A 19,923-nucleotide genomic window follows, 5' to 3' on the forward strand; every position below is an offset into this window, starting at 1 on the left:
ATTTGGAAAAATGACAATTGTTGCAAATATGCAAAACCATTCTAAAATTTAGAGCAGGAATAACGCCAAGCTAGGGACATCTCTCTCTCTCTCTCCTTCTCTCTCTCTTTCTCTGTCTCTCTGAATTTGTTTGGAACTTTCTGAGAAAATAAGATTTTATTTAAAGAAAATCTATGTGCTAAAGGTTCTTGTGTATAAAAATAGATAAAAGTCCCAGGGGAACTGGAAAGGGAGAGGGAAGCCAGGCGTATTCCTGATGCTGTGGGGGCACACGCATGGCTCATGGTTAACATTTAACCGTGGGCCAGGCGGGGTGGGAGGGGGTTGGAATTTGGATTCTGAATGTGCTACTCGTGGGTTGGGTGGCTGCTGCTTTAAGAGTTGAGCTGACGCCGTCACAGAACTGGTCAGTTGGCATATTTTTGGGAGTCAGCCTGGCCTGGCGGGAGAAGGCGCAGATCTCAGGGGCCTCGGGCGGCCTGCCTGCAATAAGGCTTGTACCTCTCCTGCAGAGAGAGCTCCTCTGAGTGTATTAATGGGGCCGACTCAGCATGAAGGGCATTGGCAGGAGCTGGGCCCCAGAGCCCAAGAGGGACCACGTAGGTCCTTGGCCAGCGCTGATCAGTGGACAGAACAGCGGGATGTCTGGTGAGATGCGTCAGTGTCTTCTTGTAGCCCCAGGAGCCCCCTGGCATCCAGCCTTGTCCCTTGCTGGAAGCACAGAGCCTGGGAAGGTGGCTCTGGGAGGAGAGAGTCCTGCCCGTTGGCAGCCAACTGTGGAAAATGAGTGTGACAAGGTGCCTTTTCCTTTCTAAATCACTTTTGAGGGGCACCTGGGTGGCTCAGGCAGTTAAGGGTCTGCCTTTAGCTCAGGTCATGATCCTGGGGTCCCCCCCCAGATCAAGCCCCGCTTTGGGCTCCCTGCTCGGTGAGGAGTCTGCTTCTCCCTCTCCCTCGCTCCTCCCTCTCCACTCCTGTTCTCTCTCTCTCTCCTTCTTCCCTCTGTCCCTCTCACTCCCTCGCCCTCTGTCTCAAATAAAAAAATCTTTTTAAAAGATAAATCGCTTCTGAGAAAACAGCTTGACTTACAAACGAAATGGGTGTTTTCGGTGGACTGCCGGGGAAGTGTTTCTGAGTGTGTGATGGAAGTGCCCGCCCAGGCTCCTATCATAGATGAGAAGCCTGAGTCCAAACCCAACTGGGTGAATAGAAGGGCCCGAGTCACCAGTGGGTGGCCATTCACTGCCCTCCAAGTGCCAGGAGGCTTGTTGGCCCCAGCCTCACCCAGCCGGGCGAGCTGCCCTCAGCCACCTTCTCTTCCAGTCTCTCCTGTCCCAACTGTGCCCAGACACCCACCCCATCTCTCTGTCTCTGTCTTTCCCTCGGGGCAGTAGTCCCTGAGAACACCGACGTCTCCCCCAGTCTGCCGGCCTGCGGGCCCTAGGACACCCAGACGGCCTCTCCCTGGAGCTGCGCAAAGGCCCCCCTCTTTTCACTTGCTGCGACCAGCTTTCCTCCATCCACCACTGCAAGCCTTGCTATTTGCACAGTCAATGGCCCTGGCAAGGCCAGGCCGCCCCTCCCTCCCGAGAGGCGCTGTGGGCACTGTTTGTGTCTCGGTCTCTATAGACTCAGCATTCAGCACTTGAAGAGGGTGAGACAATGGCCCGAGCAGCTGCCTGCAGACGGGGCTGGCTGGGAGGCTGCCGGGGAGGGGGGCGGGAGCGGCAGGCCAGCCAGAGTTTGGGCCCCACGCGTGCACCTGTGAGCTTTCTCAGGCAGCCGGGGCCAACGCAGAGGGAATGAGCCGGGGAGCTGGGAGCCACAGGACCCGGTCCAGGCCACCTGATTGGCGCCCTCCGCATGCCCGCAGCTTTCTTGGCTGAGCTTTCCACCAGCTGTGTAGTCCTTCGGGGCCCAGAGGGAAAGGCAGGGTCCTGGCCTCCCCCCCCCTACACTGTGAAGCCACAGTGTAGAGCCTCAGGACAGGAAGAGGCAGGACACTTGCCCAGGTAGAGAAAGCAGGGGATGCTTGGTCAGGAGCCTGCCAGGTAGAAAAAAGGTGCATTCACTTGCAGAGATCGAAGGTGGTGCAATAGAATTCAGTTTGATGGAATATGCGTTTATTGAATGCGTACTATGTGCCAAGTGTTTCATGCGGAAGGCATGTCCCTGTCCAGGCTCGTGACAGGCTTGCTATATGGCCGGGGAGGTCGGGGAGGGACATACACGATGCTCACACAAGTTCAGTGTAAGTCCTGCAAGCGGGCGGAAGAGAGAGGGATTAAGCCAGGCCCCAGAAGGGGCCCTCGAGGGAGGCAATGAGCCCTGCTGCATCTGGGGACTTTAACAGAGGGTGGAAGACGACATCCCGGTCTCAGGAAGGGATTCCTCTGTGGAGCAGAAGGGTACAGCAGGTGACGGCTGAGATCTGCACCCGCTTCCGGGTCTCGTCACCTGGAGGCCCAGGTTGCTGCTCAGTAAATACAAGGGAGGAAGAGGCTCCGCTGGAAGTGAGGTGGAGGGCTGGCCCGGGCTCGTGAGAATGACCCGCAGCTGCTGGCCTTAATTCCATAGTAAATAGAGCTGGTTCTCACCCCCACCCCAGCCCCCACCCCCTCGACTCCCCCCAGAGCAGGGTGCCAGGGAGGCCAGGCTGGGCTAAGCCCTCGTCTCCCCTGGAGCCCGAATTCTCGCAGTCACGTGAAAGTGAGCACTGGGTCCAGGAGCCGGGGCCCACCCGTCGGCACGGAGTCTGGGTCAGCTCTCGGCTCGCACAGCCCTAACTTCTAATCATTGTCATAAACAGGACGGAAGCAGCTGCTCACTCCGGTCTATTATCAGCTTGGTTGGAGACAGAGAAATTTAAATGACAGTACGATGCTTAGCAAAGAAACGAAAGTCGGTGTTAAAAATAAAGAAAACAAGACAGCTTGTTTCATCGAAACGGAAGGGTTATTAAACAGCCCCGAATTAATCAGTGATCTGCCAGGGCTGAGAAGTGAAGAGCAGCAGGGCCAGGGGAGAGCGGGGAAGGTGGGGGAGAGAAGGCCCCCGGCAGGTAGGAGCTGCCTCTGCTCCCCCGGGCTGGCTGTGGGGACTGCGGAAGCCGGCAGGCGTTCAGAGGGGCAGGTGGTGGCTAATTCTCTGCCCCCCAGGCAAGAGCAGCAGGTGTGTGTGTGGCGGGGGGGGGGGGGGGGGGCTTTAGCACCCCAGCCCCTCTCCTGACAAAGTCCTGCTTCTGGAATCTCTCCAATGGCCATCACCTGTGCCAGCCCTTGGGGCCACCAACTGCCCCCTGCCTCCCTACCAGCCAGGGCAGGGTGGGAGCCAGGTGACCTTCTGTAGCTGGCCCCAAGCTCCCCACCAGGCCTCTAGCCCCCCCCCACCCTCCCCCTTCTCACCAGCCAGGGCAGGGGAGCCAGGTGACCTTCTGCAGGTGGCCCCAAGCTCCCCACCAGGCCTCCAGCCCCCACCCCCCAACTTCTCACCAGCCAGGGCAGGGCAGGAGCCAAGTGACCTTCTGCAGGTGGCCCCAAGCTCCCCATCAAGCCTCTAGCCCCCCCACCCTCTGCTTTCTCACCAGCCAGGGCAGGACGGGAGTCAGGTGACCTTCTGCAGGTGGCCTCAAGCTCCCCACCAGGCCTCTAGCCCCCCCCCCACCCTCCGCCTTCTCACCAGCCAGGGCAGGGGAGCCAGGTGACCTTCTGCAGGTGGCCCCAAGCTCCCCACCAGGCCTCCAGCCCCCACCCCCCACCTTCTCACCAGCCAGGGCAGGGCAGGAGACAAGTGACCTTCTGCAGGTGGCCCTGAGCTCCCCAGCAGACCTTCACAGTCCCCAAGAACTCGACTCTGAGTGGAGCTCCCGATACCCCACCCCCATTCCAAAGCATGTCCCCGAGTATGACCAGCATCGTGCCCACCTGGAGGCCGTCGTGACCCCTGGAGCACGTGATCTCTCCTTGGCGATCTCAGGTGGTGCCCCCCCCCCCCGCCCAGCCCAGGTGGCAGAGCAGCGAGGCCACAGGAGCCCTAAGCCCCACCTCCACATCTAGTACCTTGGCCACAATAGTCCACCTGGCGTACACCTGCCTTCTCACCTGTGAAGCGGCACTGCTGCCGCTCCCTCAAGGCTGCGGGACGGGGATGCTAACGAGATGGCATAGTGAACTCTGAAATCACGGTGCACACGGCAGCTTCTGTTACGGGCAGTTGGGTGGCGGGGGCGGGGGGGGTGGTCCTGGGCCTTGAGAACAAAACAGCAGAAGAGAGGTTTTCCGGAGGACACGGGATGGCTCTGGCGGAGAAGCAGCCTTGCTCGCACACCTTGGCGGGGCCGTGGGAGGGGAGGCCGCGGCCGAGCACATCTGTGTGCGTGTGTGCGCCCATGCGGGTGTGCAACATGTTGGATCTTGAATCAATCACTCCCGAGAGCGTTTTCTCTGCTCTTTGACCTCAACATTCTTTCTCCTCGCCCCTCCCTCCCTCCTGCTTCCCTCCTGGCTGTTTATCCTATTCCAGACTCTTCTCTCACACCCCATTCATCATCGGGGGTTGGGGGAGGTGGGGGGACAGATTCTCTCACTCTGGGAGTTCTTTTCATCTCCCGCCCCAGGTCCCCCACTGCTGCACCAGCCTGCGTCCCCCCTGCTCTCCCTCCAGCACATTCTTCTCTCCCCGTGTCAGCCTGTCTGATAACAGGGGCCTTCACTTTCCCTCCAAGCGGGGCTGGGGTCCCAGACATCGCCAGTCGGGAGGACTGCCAGGCTCTCAGCGAGGCCCTGATGCCACTGCAGGTGTTTAAGGCTCCTGCAGACCGAGTGCTCGTGCATCTGGGCAGAGGCAAGCCCCTTGAGTGGACAGGATCTCTTTCTGGAACGGCAGCCACCTCCCGGGCCACTTGGGTCCCTTTTATGGAGCTCCAGCGCACTTCTCCTGTTCGTGTACATGCCTGTGAACGTGCCTGTTACTTAAGAGAGGCTGCCTGGCAGCTCAGGATCTTTTCTGCAAGAGCTCAGAGTCTCAGACAAAGAGAGAAGAATAATAGAACCTGAAGGTGGGAAGGTACAGGGTGGGGACACAGCCTGCTTAAGAAGCTTCCTCTTAAAAAGGAGTTACAACTTTTTATTAGAAGGCGGGCTGTCAGTTCAGAAGAGCCCCGGAGAGGAGGAGATGCAGGGGAGGATCACATGGGGGGGATTTCACCCCACATGCTGGCCAGCCCCGGCAACGGGAGGAGCCCAGAGAACTCAGAGCTCCAGCCCAGGGACTGTCCTGGGCTTCGGCTCCCGCTCCTCCTCCCCAGGGCTGGCTTTCCTCTTTCCTCCTTCCCTCCCTCTTTCCCACCAAGGGCACCTGGATGAATCACCAAGAGCAGCAGAAGCAGCCCTTAAATCACCCTCGAGGTGAGAGCAAGTAGGGGGTTTGTTGGAAAGCGTGGGACTCAGGGGACTGGGGAGAAAGACGACAAGGGACCAGCAGCACCCAGTTTCTCCTGAGAGGCCAGAGCCTCAGGAGCTTCCCTGAGCACAAGAATCACCTGTCACCTGGCTGAAACAGAGCCTCCGGCCTTTGTCACCAGCACACACAGGGCAGCCGACGCTGCCAAGGAGGTGATGTCCTTGTATGGTGTTTCTCCAAACACAGAAACAAGAGTCACTGGTGTTTATTCAACACCGTGGAGTTTGCAGACACTTTCTGTACCCATTGTCTCATTGATTCTCACCACAGGCCTACGAGGTGTCCTTCCACAGCTGAGGACACGGAGGCCCCGAAAGGTTAAATAACAGGTTCAAGGTCACGGAACTAGGAAGTGGTGGAGCAATACCTGAGACCTGGGGTCTGTCCCCTAAGCCCACAGTCTCTTTGCTGCACCTGCTGCCCGGAGACAGGCCCCACAGTGACTTTGACCCCCTTACGGAAGAGCCCTGTTCTGAAGCCACCCCACCCCACTCTGCTCTTGATCACTCTTGCTGTCAGTTGGCTGCTTATTGCTATATGCATCTTGTGTGATCTGTGAACTTGTGCAATTTGTGTCTTTGGAGCTCTCTTGCCAAGGCTCCTCCTGCACGATCTCTGTCTGTGCTGCGCATCCTTCACCAACAGAACTGGCGCCTACCCCACCCCCCCGCCCCCGACCACCATTCTTCTTCATCCTTCTCCCCATCTCATCCACCTCCCAGTGGCATTTTCTCTTTCCCCAGTGGGTTGAAGATGGACAACAGCCAGGGTCCTTCCCAAACAGTTCACTCCCTTCTTCACTCCTCCGTCAGTGTGGCAAATCCTCGAGCCACGCGTGTTAGTTCAAACCATGTTTAAGGGCAGACCGGTCGCTGAGAAAAGCACCTCAGCACCCTCGCTACTTCCCCTCTCCCCTGCTCTCCCTGATTCAGACTGAGCACAGAATGGGGTGAAAGGCATCACGCTATCCTTGCACGGGATGCTGAAGAGCATGAGGAGGGATTGCTCCTGCACTCCTATCTAAGAGCCTCTAATTCGATGCAGAGGTAGGACGCAGTCACATGATAAGAGAGCCGACAAGGCAATGCAGCATGCGCTAAAAATGACAGTTCCTGATTGACTTTGGAAGGGACAGAGGTGATTGGGGGCGGGGAGGTCCTAGAGGCTTCCTGAAGTTTTGAAGGACGGACAGGGTTTGGAATGGGCCAAGAAGAAAGTGGAGACAGGTGTTCCAGGGAGAGCATCTGCAAGCGGTGAAACTCTGCAAAGTGTCCTGGGGACTCTGCACAAGAACCGGTTTGCTGGGAGTAGAGCCACTCTGGGAGGGGTGGAAGGGAAGCTGTAGAAAGAAGAGCCAGCTTGGGAAGAGCTTGAACTTGGGTACTTGGCAGTCCAGCCTTGAGCCTACCTGGGCAACAGAAGGTGCTTCCATAGGAGGCTATCGCACTCTGGCCCTGTGCCCAGCAAATAGACAAACCGGACAGGAGATCTGTGGCCCAATCTCAGCTGCCAGTGGCTTTCACCAGGGCCCGTCGCTGCCGATAGTGTCTGGGCCAGTCTCACGTGCACCACTGTCAGGGAGACAATGCCAGCCTTGCTGGTAAAGAGACCTCTCTGGAGCTTTGGAAAGCCTGACTTTGGGAAAGGACGGGGTTTGAAAGACGCACCTGGGTCTGGCACCAGTGGCTCCCTTCCCTGCCATGAGGACGAAGCAGCAATGGTGGGGAAGGCTCCTTGCCCCTGGAGCACGTCCGTGGCTGGCTCTGGGGGCCACCGGGGAGTAGAGAGGCAGGAGGGTCTCTAAGAGGAACAGGAGGTGCCAGGGATTGGCCAGGGCCATGCTGGTTTTCCTTCAAGAGGAGAGAGACGGGGCAGCTTGCAGGGAAAGGAAGTGGGGTTTAGGGCCAGGCCATTGCCTGAGAGCTGAGAGGAACGCCTGGTGTTTTGTTTGGATTTTTTTTTTCCTTCCTCTGCTTTTCTCTCGCTTTGCCTCCCACTGCTGTGAATCGGAGCTGTGTCATTATTCCTTGAAAACATTACTGTTAATGGCAGCATAATATGCCATTATGTGGAGTAACCGTAATTTATTTAGCAATTTAGTCGGAAAAAAAAAAAAAAAACAATTTAGTCGGGCACCTTCTACCCCGTGTCCTGCTCTCCTGCCCCTTTCCAACCTCAGAGCCTGTGGCTCCCCCGTGTACAGTGAGGATGGGGTGAGAAGGCAGGAGATACGTCTCCAGGCTCCTCGGAAAGGTCATTTGGAATGTCTCTGAAAGGTGACTGCCAGCTAGCAGACCCCTTGCCACAAAACCGCCCCAGAATCCACCCCCACCTCCCCCACCCCCACCCCCAGCCCTGCTTCATTACCAAAATAAAATGGGAGCCTTAGGTTTTGACCTTTCCAGTACTTGCCAGATCTTACTTAACATTCTGCGGAGTTTTCCCAGACCAGCGATAAGAGGGTTTGGTGGAAAAATAACATCTAAATACGTATAGGCAGTGTGGAAGAGTGGGGGAGACGTGTCCGTCGGAAAGTCCCGCTTCCGAGCGGGATGACGCTGGTCCAGTGATTCAGCCTTCCCAGGATTCGGGTTTTTCATCTGTGAAATGGGGAGAATAATGCCCATCTTGCAAGAGAATCACAAAATTCTCCGTTGTACCAGCAAAGGATCTAGCGCAGTGTGCCACAGAGCAAGGGGTTAATAAATGATATCGTTACTGGGATCCCTGGGGGGCTCAGCGGTTAAGCATCTGCCCTCCGCCCAGGGCGTGATCTTGGGGTCCCGAGATCGAGTCCCACATTAGGCTCCCTGCATAGAGCCTCCTTCGCCCTCTGCCTGTGTCTCTGCCTCTCTCTCTCTCTCTCTCTCTCATGAATAAATAAATAGAATATTTTTAAAACATAATATCATAACTATCATAACAGTGGCTCCTTTTTTTTTTTTTTATCATTTCTGTTAACAGGAAGCAAATGGCAGTTGCTATTTTGTGCTGCTCACGGCCCTCGGGGCATGAAGGCTCCGAACACGACCCCGACTCGGTGTAGCAAATCCGTATCCCCACTTTTATGCCTAGCCTGCCTTTGCCAGGAGCCTGAGAATTCCTCTTTCTGCCCTTTACTCCCAGAACGCCTCCCAGAGCAGTAGCCCCACTTCTAGGATGGTGTAAGCGGGGCCCGGGGAGAAGCGGGGTGACCGCTCCAGGCCCCATGCCGTGCTGGGGGCAGGCTTGCTCCCAGGACCCGATGCTCAGGGTCCCGCAAACCCGCAGGAATTCCTTCTGCCCCAGGGGTGACGTGCCCATGGCCAGGCATGCTCCTCCCTGGCCATCCCCCAGAGGGGGTTGAAGAGGGCAGAGCCCAGGGAAGGGGGCGGGGGGGGGGGAGCAGCTGCTTGAAATTGATTGCTCTTGTAGTTGAGTTTAGACCGTGGGCTCTCTCAGCGCTGCCCGGGTGGCGACCTTTAGATAATAAAGGGAATTCTGGGAGATTTCTGACAGGCCCATGACATATGGGGCAGGTCTGCAGGGTCAGGCGGTGTATCTCCCAGCTCCTGGCCCCAGGGTAATGAATCTTGTTTTGACTTTGCAAAGCCAGCCCGGGCCCTGCCCCAGAAAGGAGCCAGGCCCCCTCCCCTCCAGCACCCCTCGAGCGAGTGTGTGTCTTCGGAGCCCTTCATAATTCAGGGAGACAACTCCAAGCTTTTATGGCCTGTGAGAGGAGAGGACAAACACTGCATGTTTTGCTAAGGCCCTGGGAGAGCTGGTGTGGTTTCCAGGGCCCCATCGGGGCCACTACTGGGAGAGCTGGGAAAAAAAAAAAAAGGCAGCAGAAAACCCTCGTCCCGGTGTAACAAGGCAGTGTGGTCTGGCACCAGGGCCGGGAGAGGAGCTGGGCTGGGTTGGAGGCAGTCACAGGCCATCCCTTGGGGTCTCGGGGGTCTGCTGGTGGCACACCTACCCCTCTGGGCAGGAGCAGCAAGGACGATAGGAAGCCCTGCAGGAGAAGCCCCACCTGGGACTGATAGCAAATCCCATTTCTGATCCCACTGGGGATAAAGCCGTGAAAGGCAGCGCGGATGAGTTCTCCGGCCCCGGGTTTGCTCTGGGTGAAAGAGGATGTGTGCTGGCTGCCCTCAGCTCCCACGGAGACGTGAAGAGATTGACATCCCTGATGCCTCGGCCCTGTGCTGGCTGGCGTGTGCGAACATGCGTGCATGCGCGGGCATGCATACACACCCACTTCTTTAAAAGAACAGCGTCCATGAGCCAAGACGGTACAGTAGGGTACTCCCCCCAACGCTGCGTTAGTTCACTAGGGCTGCTGTCACAAAGTGCCACCAACGGGGTGACTGCGACGACAAAAATGTATTGTCTCCGTTCTGGAGGCTACAAGCCAAGGGGTCTGTAAGGCTGGCTCCTTCCGAGGGCCGTGAGGGAAGAAGGGTCTGTTCCAGGCCTTTCTCCTGGGCCTGTCGATGGCTGTCTTCCCCCTGTATCTCTCCGCTTGATCTTCCCCCTGTGTCTGTCTGCCTCTGTGTCCACATTCCTTTCTTTAAGGACACCCGTCATTTGGATTAGGGCCCACGCTAATGACCTCATTTTAATTTAATTACCTCTATGGAGCCAGCATCTCCAAACACAGTCACATTCGGAGGCACTAGGGCTTTAGTACTTCAACGCATGACTTTTGGGGGTTCACGATGGAGCTCCTACCGCCTGCCTCCCTGCCTTTCCTGCCAGGACCCAGCCTTGCCCTGTCACTCGGCCTCTGTCCACTGTGCCATCTGAGAGGTCGAGCCCATCGCTGGCATGTCGCGGCGTGGGGGATCCAGGGCAGAGGACCACATGCAGCTCTGGTCACCCAGACCCTCACCGCCTCGAATGTGGGCTCCCCTTCACCGCCAATCGGGACCGTTGGGGCCTCCCACATTTCCTTCTCTTACTCCCTAGCACTTGGCCTTTGGGTCTGGCTTACCCACCTGTGACAGGAATCCGGGGTATAGACTGGGGTTGGGGGGGACATCCCTTTGCTCACAGTGGGAGACGGTGTCTGGATGGGAGGGCCCCAGCGTCATCGACTCCACCTCCTCCGGATGGCTGATGGCTGTCGAGGGGGCACGGAGGCAGAGGCCCCATCTCCCCCTCTGGCTCCCCTCACCGTCCTCCTCTTGCTCCGGGGCGAGATGTCGTCACTTAGCTTCACATAACAGCACAGGGTCTGGGGGGAAGGAAAAAAATGACATTCGATTAATGAAGCAAACGCAGCTGGTATAGCAGTGACATCTAAATTGTTCCTTTGGTCCTTTTATTTTCTGTAGGAAGTTCTCCCTCTCTCCACAACCGCCCCCCCTCCCTTTTCCCTTTAAATCGCGTGCATAAAATACGCTAATAACAATCTTCGGTGTCTGTGCATGAGTGACAGCTGAAATAAGAAAAAGACTAATCGTACCTCCTGCAGCCCTGTCACATGGAGATTAAATGAGCCTCCCGCCCGCCCCTCCCCCTCGGTGCTCGCCGCCCCCTCCCCCACTCTCTCCTCCTGCTCCTGGGCTCTCCTCAATGAGAATCATGGGCATTTGAATAATAATATTATAGACGCCATCAGGGTGACAGTGGGGAAAAAATCAGCTCAAACCCATGATTATTCCTTCAATCTAATAATTATTTAAATACCAGATAACTCCTTTCACTCTAATTGAGGCCTTTCAGCTGTCGGCATTACCCGGGGCCTCTGCGTTCGCCCTCTCGCTCACCTTGTGCTACCCAACGTGCCTGGACTACCTCCGAGGTCCGTGTTAGACAGAGTGACGCTCGGAATGTTTGCATGTACGACTGCGCACATGACATTATGACAGGTCCTTCAGGATCGTGCCGCCCACGGGGGGCAGGCCAGAGCCCCAGAATCCCACATGTAGACACTTTATCCTCATAGACTTTAACTTGTCGGAATCTTAAACCCGAAGGAGCCTTCTGAGGTCACTGGGACCAACCCCTCGCCTCTGGGTAAACGTATTCCTAGACAGCTGTCGGGGAAAACTCACTGTTAGAAAAGCCCGTAGTCTCCCTGGCATTAAGCCCAGGAATCCTCTCTAGACAGGATGTCCCCCTTAACATCTAACTTAAGTCTCTCCTGCTGCAGTTCTCTGTGGGAAGAAGAGGCTTCTTGTCGCTTAGACTACATCTGACCTGTCTGTGAGGTTGTCCACAGCCTGGAGGCATGTGGCATGGGACACCAGCACCCCCGAGTCACGACGGGGCTGCCATTCCTGCATGTGAGCACTGGCTGTGGCTTAGAGGAGGTCAGAGGCGGTCATTCTCCCGACACAGAAAGGAGCCATTGACTGGCTTTCTCATCCCCCGTGGCCCTTAATCCATCGCCTCCTTGGGTCGGCCTGGGCCTGGTGGCAGGCTCGCCTCTGCCCGTCACGGGACTGCCACCATCAAAGGCACCTTCTTTCCCCCAAGCAGGGCAGTCTTGAGGCAGAATGTAACTGACCCTCAGGACCCTTTCCCCTACAGCAGAGGAAGCACTAGACTTTTTGTCACGAGGTCTAGCCTGTCCCTGACTCATTTGAGGTCATGTTGGACAATTTGTTTTCTTTCTATGGGCTTTGATTTCTTTATAAGAAAGAAAGAAAAAAAGAAGGGAGGGAGGGAGGAAGGAAGGAAGGGAAGAAGGAAGGAAGGAAGGAAGGAAGGAAGGAAGGAAGGGAGGAAGGAAGGAAGGGAGGAAGGAAGGAAGGAAGGAAGGAAGGAAGGAAGGAAGGAAGGAAGGAAGGAAGGAAGGAAGGAAAGACACAGGGAGAGAGGGAAGGGGAAAGGAAAGAAAAGAAGCGCATCGATCTTACAATCACCTTCAGTATTGGCTCCAAATTCCTGCTTTACAGGCTCTACTCAGTAGAAAGGAGAGCTGAGACAGAGGACAGACTTCCCTCTGCGGTGGGTGAGGAAGGAGGTGGCGGTAAAACCCAAGAGCAGCTGCTAGCTCCTTCTCTCCCATCACGGCCTTTGCGGCCACGCTCACCTTTTCTCCATCACTGTCTGGCTCCTTAGGATCCTGGCTGTGTGTGCCACCTCGTCGGTGCAGGGGAGGACTATGAGGCACCTTTTACATTATTGTCATGAAAAATATCAGAGGCAAGAGGATCCTGGGGATGAAGGTGCAAGTGGTGGTGACAAAGGTGGTGACAGTGACAAGACAGTGGAGATAGCAGTGATGGTGTTGCTGCAGATGGGTCCACAGGTATGACACCTACCATGATGAACTTGGACTCAGTTTGGCAAAAATGGTATCCTGACTCTTACCCCTCTTCCTATTGGCTCCTTTTGCTGTGAGGGAGGCCAAGGGAAAGCGTAGAGGCTTAGAGGCGTAGAGGCGCGTCACTCAATCTCCTGGGGAAAGCAGCAGAGTGGGGAGGCAGGGAGGAGAGAATCCTGCCCTGAGCTGAACTGGGAGTGCCTGATTGTCATTTCCTCCTTGCTTCGCCGCCACCGACACCTCCAGCAGCTGATCTGGAAGGTAGTAGATGCTTCTACTGGCTGTCACGGACACCTGCCTCCTGGATCCTGATCGGGGAGATAGTGTCATCAAGCACTCTAAATAAAATATGTAGTGATACTTGCCTCCCAAAGAGGCAAGGGTGGCCTGTCCATGGCGTCAGGAGTGCTCTGGGTAAGATGTCTCCAGAGGCGGCACGGCCGAGAGGGCAAGTGTCCTGGAGCGGCGTGTCCCAGATTGGGATGGGGGTGGGGGTGGGGAGGAGAGAAGACAGGCAAGTTTTGGCTCTTGAGAAAGCATGTGACAAACTGACTTCACAAACAGCTGCAGAGGGAGAAACGACAGAAAGGAGGACGCGTAATTAAGGGAACCCTCCCGGGGTTGACATTACACATTGGGGGTTAGGAAGAAATGCTTAGGGATACTAAGTCATAGGCACATGTTCACGGGCTTCTCCCAAACTGAGGCTGGAAAATTCATTCTAAGACAGAGCATGGGATGATGGAGTTCATGAGGAGCTGGAAATATTGACAAATAAATTATTAATAATAAGGGCTAATGTATCTGGAACCTCTCCAATGGACTGGACATCATCCTAAGTGCTTTATATGTATCAGCTGACTTCATCGTCATGATCCCGTGAGACAGATGCTACGACCAATCCCATGTTTTATAGGTAGGGACATAGCATCACAGGACGGCTAAGTACCTTGACCACGTTTACGCAGCTGTCGGCTCTGTTTGAATCCAAGCATCTAAGTTCAGAGCTCACGCATTTAACCATTAGAGCACACTGCCTCTCATCAGAGGCACAAAGGTTCTGCTTTCCTCTGAACGCAGATCGGAGACTTGATCCTTGCCAGCCGGGCCCTGCTCTGGAATGGCTGCTTGGTAATTTCAGCCTTGGCCTGGAGAGACGGAGGCCAACTTGGCCGTCGAGGCCGTTGTCCTTGTGAAAGCCACATTCCCAAAGTGGACTCTGGGCCTCCCCTGCCAGCCCTGTGCTGCAGACCACACCTCCTCTGGACTCCAGTGCCTGCTGCTGCCATTTCTGAAGGTCCCAGGAGCCTCCTGTCCCGGAGCAGATGCTGATTAAAGAGTGGAAAACAGTCCCTTAGAGTGGTTGAGAACTCCTAGCCCAGACAGCCTTACCAGCTAGCACGGAAGGACCTCAGGTCTCAATTACAGACTCTAGAGGCTCAAGGGTATCACTTCATCTGAAAGGAGAAATCCTACAAACTGGTTCATTAGGCCCCTTTATTTTTAAGATCAAGAAATAGACTCGGGGAGATGCTAGACCGTTTAAAGCCATAGTACTCACGGGGGACACAGGCAGGATTTGAATCCTGGGTTCCCAAGTCCCCCACTCTTCCTCCTGCCCCCTGACTTCATACCTTCTAGCCACCAGGCCACTTTCCCATCCAGAGTTCACCTCCCAGCATTCTGTGCCTCCACTGGCTGCCGACAAGCCGTGCTGGGACTTGTGCAGTAGTATGATCGAGGAGATCCCCTTGGATCTATTCCGTTTCCCCTGACACAAGCTTTCCGGATCGAGCCCCTTTACCGGGTCAGGGAGACCTGGGCCTCAAAGGTCTACCCACAATGTTTATTCCCACGGAAAGGAAGAATATGAACAAAAAGGGAGCTCGGGAGCTCTGGCAGGATTCCTGAAGTGCAGTCTCCTGGGGAGGCTTCAGGGATAATAATAACCGCCGGCACAAGTTGAGTACTCGCTGTGTCCCGGGCGCCGTGCTAAGAGGTTCCCCGCGTCATCTCATTTGCTCTTGTGACCACCTGACAGGTACCTTCTGTAACTGCCCCCATCCTGCCAGAAAGGGGGGTGAGACTGACTTGTCCCAGAGCCCAGACCGTCCCCAGATTCCGCCCTATTCAAACTGTGCCTCAGGAGGAGAGTGGGCAGGGGGGCGAGATGGTTGATCTTACCCTCAACCGTGTGCTTTGGCATTATCTCTGCCACCAGCACCTTCTTCCTCCAGCCGCGGACTAACCGTGTGTGCGTGCATGTGGTGGAGAAGGCAGGAGCGTCACGTCCACCAATTCAGGGCCAGGGGGTCTCAGAACACACCTGCTGAGAGACCGAACCCGAGGGCAGGGTGGTGACACAGCCTTCCTCACAGCTCCTCGTGGGACCCTCTGCCCTCTGCCTGAGGCCGAAGGAGCTTTCCTACCCGGGGACAGGGGCAGGCCCGAGTGGCCTCTTGTCATTCCCCGTCCAGCTGGGGAATGCGAGGATTCTGTTATTTCCTTTCCACAGCTCCTCTTGAGGAATTCACGTCCTGCTACCGGCCCCAGGACGTCACTAAAAATAACCTCTGGTTTTCAAACCGAAAGCTCTGTCTGTCGGGAGGCTTTGCTGGTGCGCGCGTGGGGCCGGAAGGGCTGTGTCGGAGTCGCTGAGGTCAGCCCGGGCCTCATGCCGCTGTTGCCTTCCTCTTTCCAAGGAAGCCTGGGGCCCATGAGTCACCCCAGAACACCCCAGTGGAGCCTGGTTGGAGGCGGGTGGTCAGGTGGGGCCTCCCTCTGGCACCACGGTGGCTGTGGGGCCTGGAGGAGGATAAAGATACTGAGCCCAAAGGGCGGATTTCCAAGGTGGCGCCTGTTCTAATTCTAACCCATTCCAGCCAGATTTGGGGGGGGGGGTGTGGTTTGAAGGAGACACGACTCTCCTAGGGCACCTTGGAGCCAAGTCTCCATCCTTGGTTTGGGTGCTTCCATTCCCGCCGCCTCCCGCGCCCACAGTTCTGTCCGGACTTGTCTGGGAGGGTTGTCCCTGAAGGTCAGAGGCAGCTCTCGCAGAAGTGGACAGGCCCATCCTCTGCCTGGGAGTCTAGGAGCTCTCCTCAGGAGCCCCACCTTGCCCTTCTGGGCAGCTTCCTAGAGTACAGAAAAGCCTCAGAGCCTGAGGGTCGGAGGGGAAAGAGCAAAGGAGTCAGGACAGGAGAGTGACTGGACTTCAGGCAGGACAGGCTGAGGCCTGGCATTGAGCTCACGCACCCTTCCACGGTCGTGCCCCCCCAGCCCCTCCCCGCAGTGGCTGGAATGGGCTGACCCTCAGCTCACCCCCCTCTGCTCCTCCCCACATTTCCAAACCCAGAAGTCTTGCCCAGGTGGCTCGAGCTGGACTCAGGTGGGGAGCTAGAAGCTGCAATTGAAAGAGGATTTTGATGGAGGGGACCCGTGAAGCACAATTTGTACAACTCTGCTCTTTGAGCTTCTTGGGGAGAAGGCACGGGAGAGGAGGTGGAGGCAGAGATTCCCGGGTGGGTCCTCCCGCGATTCATCCAGGTGCTTCAGTGCCGTGGAGCCCCCTTTGCACAGGGGGGAATGGCCTCCACGCCCCCGCGCAGCAAAAAAAGAAAAGAAAAGAAAAGAAAAGAAAAGAAAAGAAAAGAAAAGAAAAAGGTAGCCAGTCTCCCTCCACAAGGACCTGTGGAGAAGCCCAAGTGGAAGCAATTTCCGCCAGACCCGACTGCCTGCCCACTGGAGAGGCGGTGACTGCCACCTGCTTGTCCCAAAGCAAGGTGTGGGGGGGGTACCCACCCTTCTCCCTGGGGCTGTTCGGGCCCCTGAATGGAGCACATGAGGACCCCAGTCTCAACAGTCTCCCCATATGTCACTTTTCTGACCCGTTTCAGTAGCTAACGCTCAGGGATTCTTTCTGGAGAGGACGGGGCCGAGGGGCAGTGGGGGGCACTGTGTTTCAGGATGAACAGCCCTTCCCCTTCCCCGTGGAGGACAGAGGAGGAGAAAGTACTGAAATGCAGCAGTGGAGGGGGCGCTGGTGGAGGCTGGGGCTGGAAGTCTGAAATAAGAAGGAATTTTATTTGCAATATCAGGCTCTGGGAGTAGTTGACCTGGAGAGCCTGAAAGAGGGCCTTCTAAACAAGCTTTTCAAAAACAGGAGCGATTTCCACTCGACCGGGAGAGGACAGACGTGACACCTGGGTAGGGAGTTCAGGCTTCCGTGCCGACGCTCGGATCGACTGGCTGGGTGAACTTAAACAGTCATTTAACCTCTCTGAGAGATAAAAATGATGTCTTAAGAAGACAGAAATAGAGATGCTTTGTAAAGTTAAAAAAAAAAAAGAAGAAGAAGAAGTATTTTACAGCGTAAAGGCTGGAGACCAAAATAGATAACAGGATTCCCTGAACATCCCAAGGAGGGGGAAAGTATGTTAAAAATAGAAACACCAAAATTACAGAAGGAAGAGACTCAGAGCTAGCCGGGATTGGGACCCTGGGTCAAGCCATCCTATTCTGTCTTCCCAGGATTTATTTTTCAGTCTGACCACTCTGCCTTGTGTTTTCCAGAACCATGTGAGGGCCAGCCCAGGACGGTGGCGTAGATGAGAACCCGGAGGATCTGTGTCCTCGTCCCCGCCCCACTCAGGATGGAACAGAGGAGGCCCTGGCCACGGGCTGCAGAGGTTGACAGCCGGTCTGTGGTCCTACTCTCTGTGGTCTGGGTGCTGCTGGCCCCCGGGGCCGCCGGCATGCCCCAGTTCAGCACCTTCCACTCCGAGAACCGGGACTGGACCTTCAACCACCTGACCGTCCACCGAGGCACGGGGGCGGTGTACGTGGGGGCCATCAACCGGGTGTACAAGCTGACGGGCAACCTGACCATCCAGGTGGCTCACAAGACGGGGCCGGAGGAGGACAACAAGTCCTGCTACCCGCCGCTCATCGTGCAGCCCTGCAGTGAGGTGCTGACCCTCACCAACAACGTCAACAAGCTGCTCATCATCGACTACTCGGAGAACCGCCTGTTGGCGTGCGGCAGCCTCTACCAGGGGGTGTGCAAGCTGCTGCGGCTCGACGACCTCTTCATCCTGGTGGAGCCGTCGCACAAGAAGGAGCACTACCTGTCCAGCGTCAACAAGACGGGCACGATGTACGGCGTGATCGTGCGCTCCGACGGCGAGGACGGCAAGCTGTTCATCGGCACCGCCGTGGACGGCAAGCAGGATTACTTCCCCACCCTGTCCAGCAGGAAGCTGCCCCGCGACCCCGAGTCCTCTGCCATGCTCGACTACGAGCTGCACAGCGACTTCGTCTCCTCCCTCATCAAGATCCCCTCCGACACCCTGGCCCTGGTCTCCCACTTCGACATCTTCTACATCTACGGCTTCGCCAGCGGGGGCTTCGTCTACTTCCTGACGGTGCAGCCCGAGACCCCCGAGGGCGTGGCCATCAACTCGGCGGGGGACCTGTTCTACACCTCCCGCATCGTGCGCCTCTGCAAGGACGACCCCAAGTTCCACTCGTATGTGTCCCTGCCCTTCGGCTGCACCCGGGCGGGCGTGGAGTACCGCCTCCTGCAGGCCGCTTACCTGGCCAAGCCCGGGGACTCCCTGGCCCAGGCCTTCAATATCAGCGGCCGGGATGACGTGCTCTTTGCCATCTTCTCCAAAGGGCAGAAGCAGTATCACCACCCTCCCGACGACTCTGCCCTCTGTGCCTTCCCCATCCGGGCCATCAACCTGCAGATCAAGGAGCGCCTGCAGTCCTGCTACCAGGGCGAGGGCAACCTGGAGCTCAACTGGCTGCTGGGGAAGGATGTCCAGTGCACCAAGGCGGTAAGGGCGCACTCCCCTCACCCTACTCCTGATCCGTGATGCGGGCTGCGGCTCTCCTGTGGGTGGCCCATGGCTCACCCTGTTCCCCAACCACCAACAGCCTGAGATGAGAGGGATTTTCAGGTTCACGTTATCTGGCTATAACCAGAAACACAGAGCCTGACCTATACCGGACACTTGGAGTGTGTGTGTGTTGATCTCATGGAGTCATTCCAAAAATACCCATGGAGCGCCTGCAACCATACCGGGCACCGTTGTAGGCACTGCCGGCTTCCGCAGTGAGCGAGCCAGCAAAGCGTGCTGCCTTTGTGGAGCTTTCATGAGTGAGGGGACACAAATAAATACATAAAAGGTGTCCTCTGTCAGATGGCAATAATTGCTGTAGAGAAAAATAAAGCAGGGAAGAGGGAGGGGCAGTACCCAAGAAGATTGAGTCATTGAAAAAGTGGCATTTGAGCAAAGGCTGAGGAAGGTAAGGAAGTGAGTCATGTTGATATCTGGGGAAAACATTCTGGAGAGGGAGCAGCAAGTGCAAAGAATTCAGGGCATGCCTGGAGTGTGAAGAGCAGTGGGGGAGGCCACTGCAGCTGATCTGAGCATGGGGAGAAAGGGTGGTAAGGCATGAGGCCGATCAGCGGTGTCGAGGACCAGATCGTGCACATGCGGGGCTTTGTAGGCCACTGGGAAGCCAAGTGCAGGAGTCGAGTAGGCAGGGGGGTAGGTAAGCAGGAGGAGAGGGAAAGGAGTAGTCAAGCTTGACTGGCAGATTGAAAACTAGGAAAGAAGAGTCCAGAGTCTGGGCAAAAGGAAAAGAGGAGAGGAAGGGAAGCTCAGGATCCAGATCAGAGGACAACATATAGGAGAACTTCAGTGGCAAGCACTGTCCTGACAGAGGGTCAAGATGCTGCCATCTAAGTGGTCACCATCTACCCATGCATCTATCCATCCATCACCATCCTTCTCTCCATCCATCCATCACCCATCCGTCTGTCCACCCATCCATTCATCCTTCTCTCCGTTTTTTCATTCCTCCCCCCCATCCATCCATCACCTCTCTATCCACCCATCCATCCATCCATCCATCCATCCATCCATCTAACAAGAGAGTATTGAAGATGTTCCAGGTGCCCAGCACTGTGCCGGGCACTGGGGATGCATACATAAAAAGATGTGATAACTACTCTCACATACCTCATAACCTTGTTGGGGAGAGAGAGAGAGAGAGAGAGAGAGAGAGAGAGAAAGGGAGTGGGAAAGAGAGAGAGATCCTGGCAGTGTAATACAGTGATGAGGAGCTTGGGCTTCGGAGACCAAGATCGCAGTTCAAATACTATCCGTGCTGCTTGCTGGCTTCAGAAGTAATTA

At 56.2% G+C, this 19,923-nt stretch overlaps 1 protein-coding gene across 5 annotated transcripts in view; it reads left to right on the forward strand.

The window, feature by feature from the left end:
- The window catches only part of PLXNA2 (plexin A2), a 207,963-nt gene that overhangs the window by 8,876 nt on the left and 179,164 nt on the right, over nucleotides 1-19,923 (forward strand). For all 5 annotated transcript variants that reach the window (XM_055319351.1, XM_055319352.1, XM_055319350.1 and 2 more), the window contains exon 2: nucleotides 17,291-18,558. In XM_055319351.1, coding sequence (XP_055175326.1) covers nucleotides 17,326-18,558 — 1,233 coding nt within the window. In that variant the 5' untranslated portion in view covers nucleotides 17,291-17,325. The remainder of the gene's footprint in view (nucleotides 1-17,290; nucleotides 18,559-19,923) is intronic.

This window comes from Nyctereutes procyonoides, unplaced genomic scaffold (genome assembly GCF_905146905.1).
Source record: "Nyctereutes procyonoides isolate TBG_1078 unplaced genomic scaffold, NYPRO_anot_genome, whole genome shotgun sequence".
Taxonomy (NCBI): Eukaryota; Metazoa; Chordata; class Mammalia; order Carnivora; family Canidae; genus Nyctereutes; species Nyctereutes procyonoides.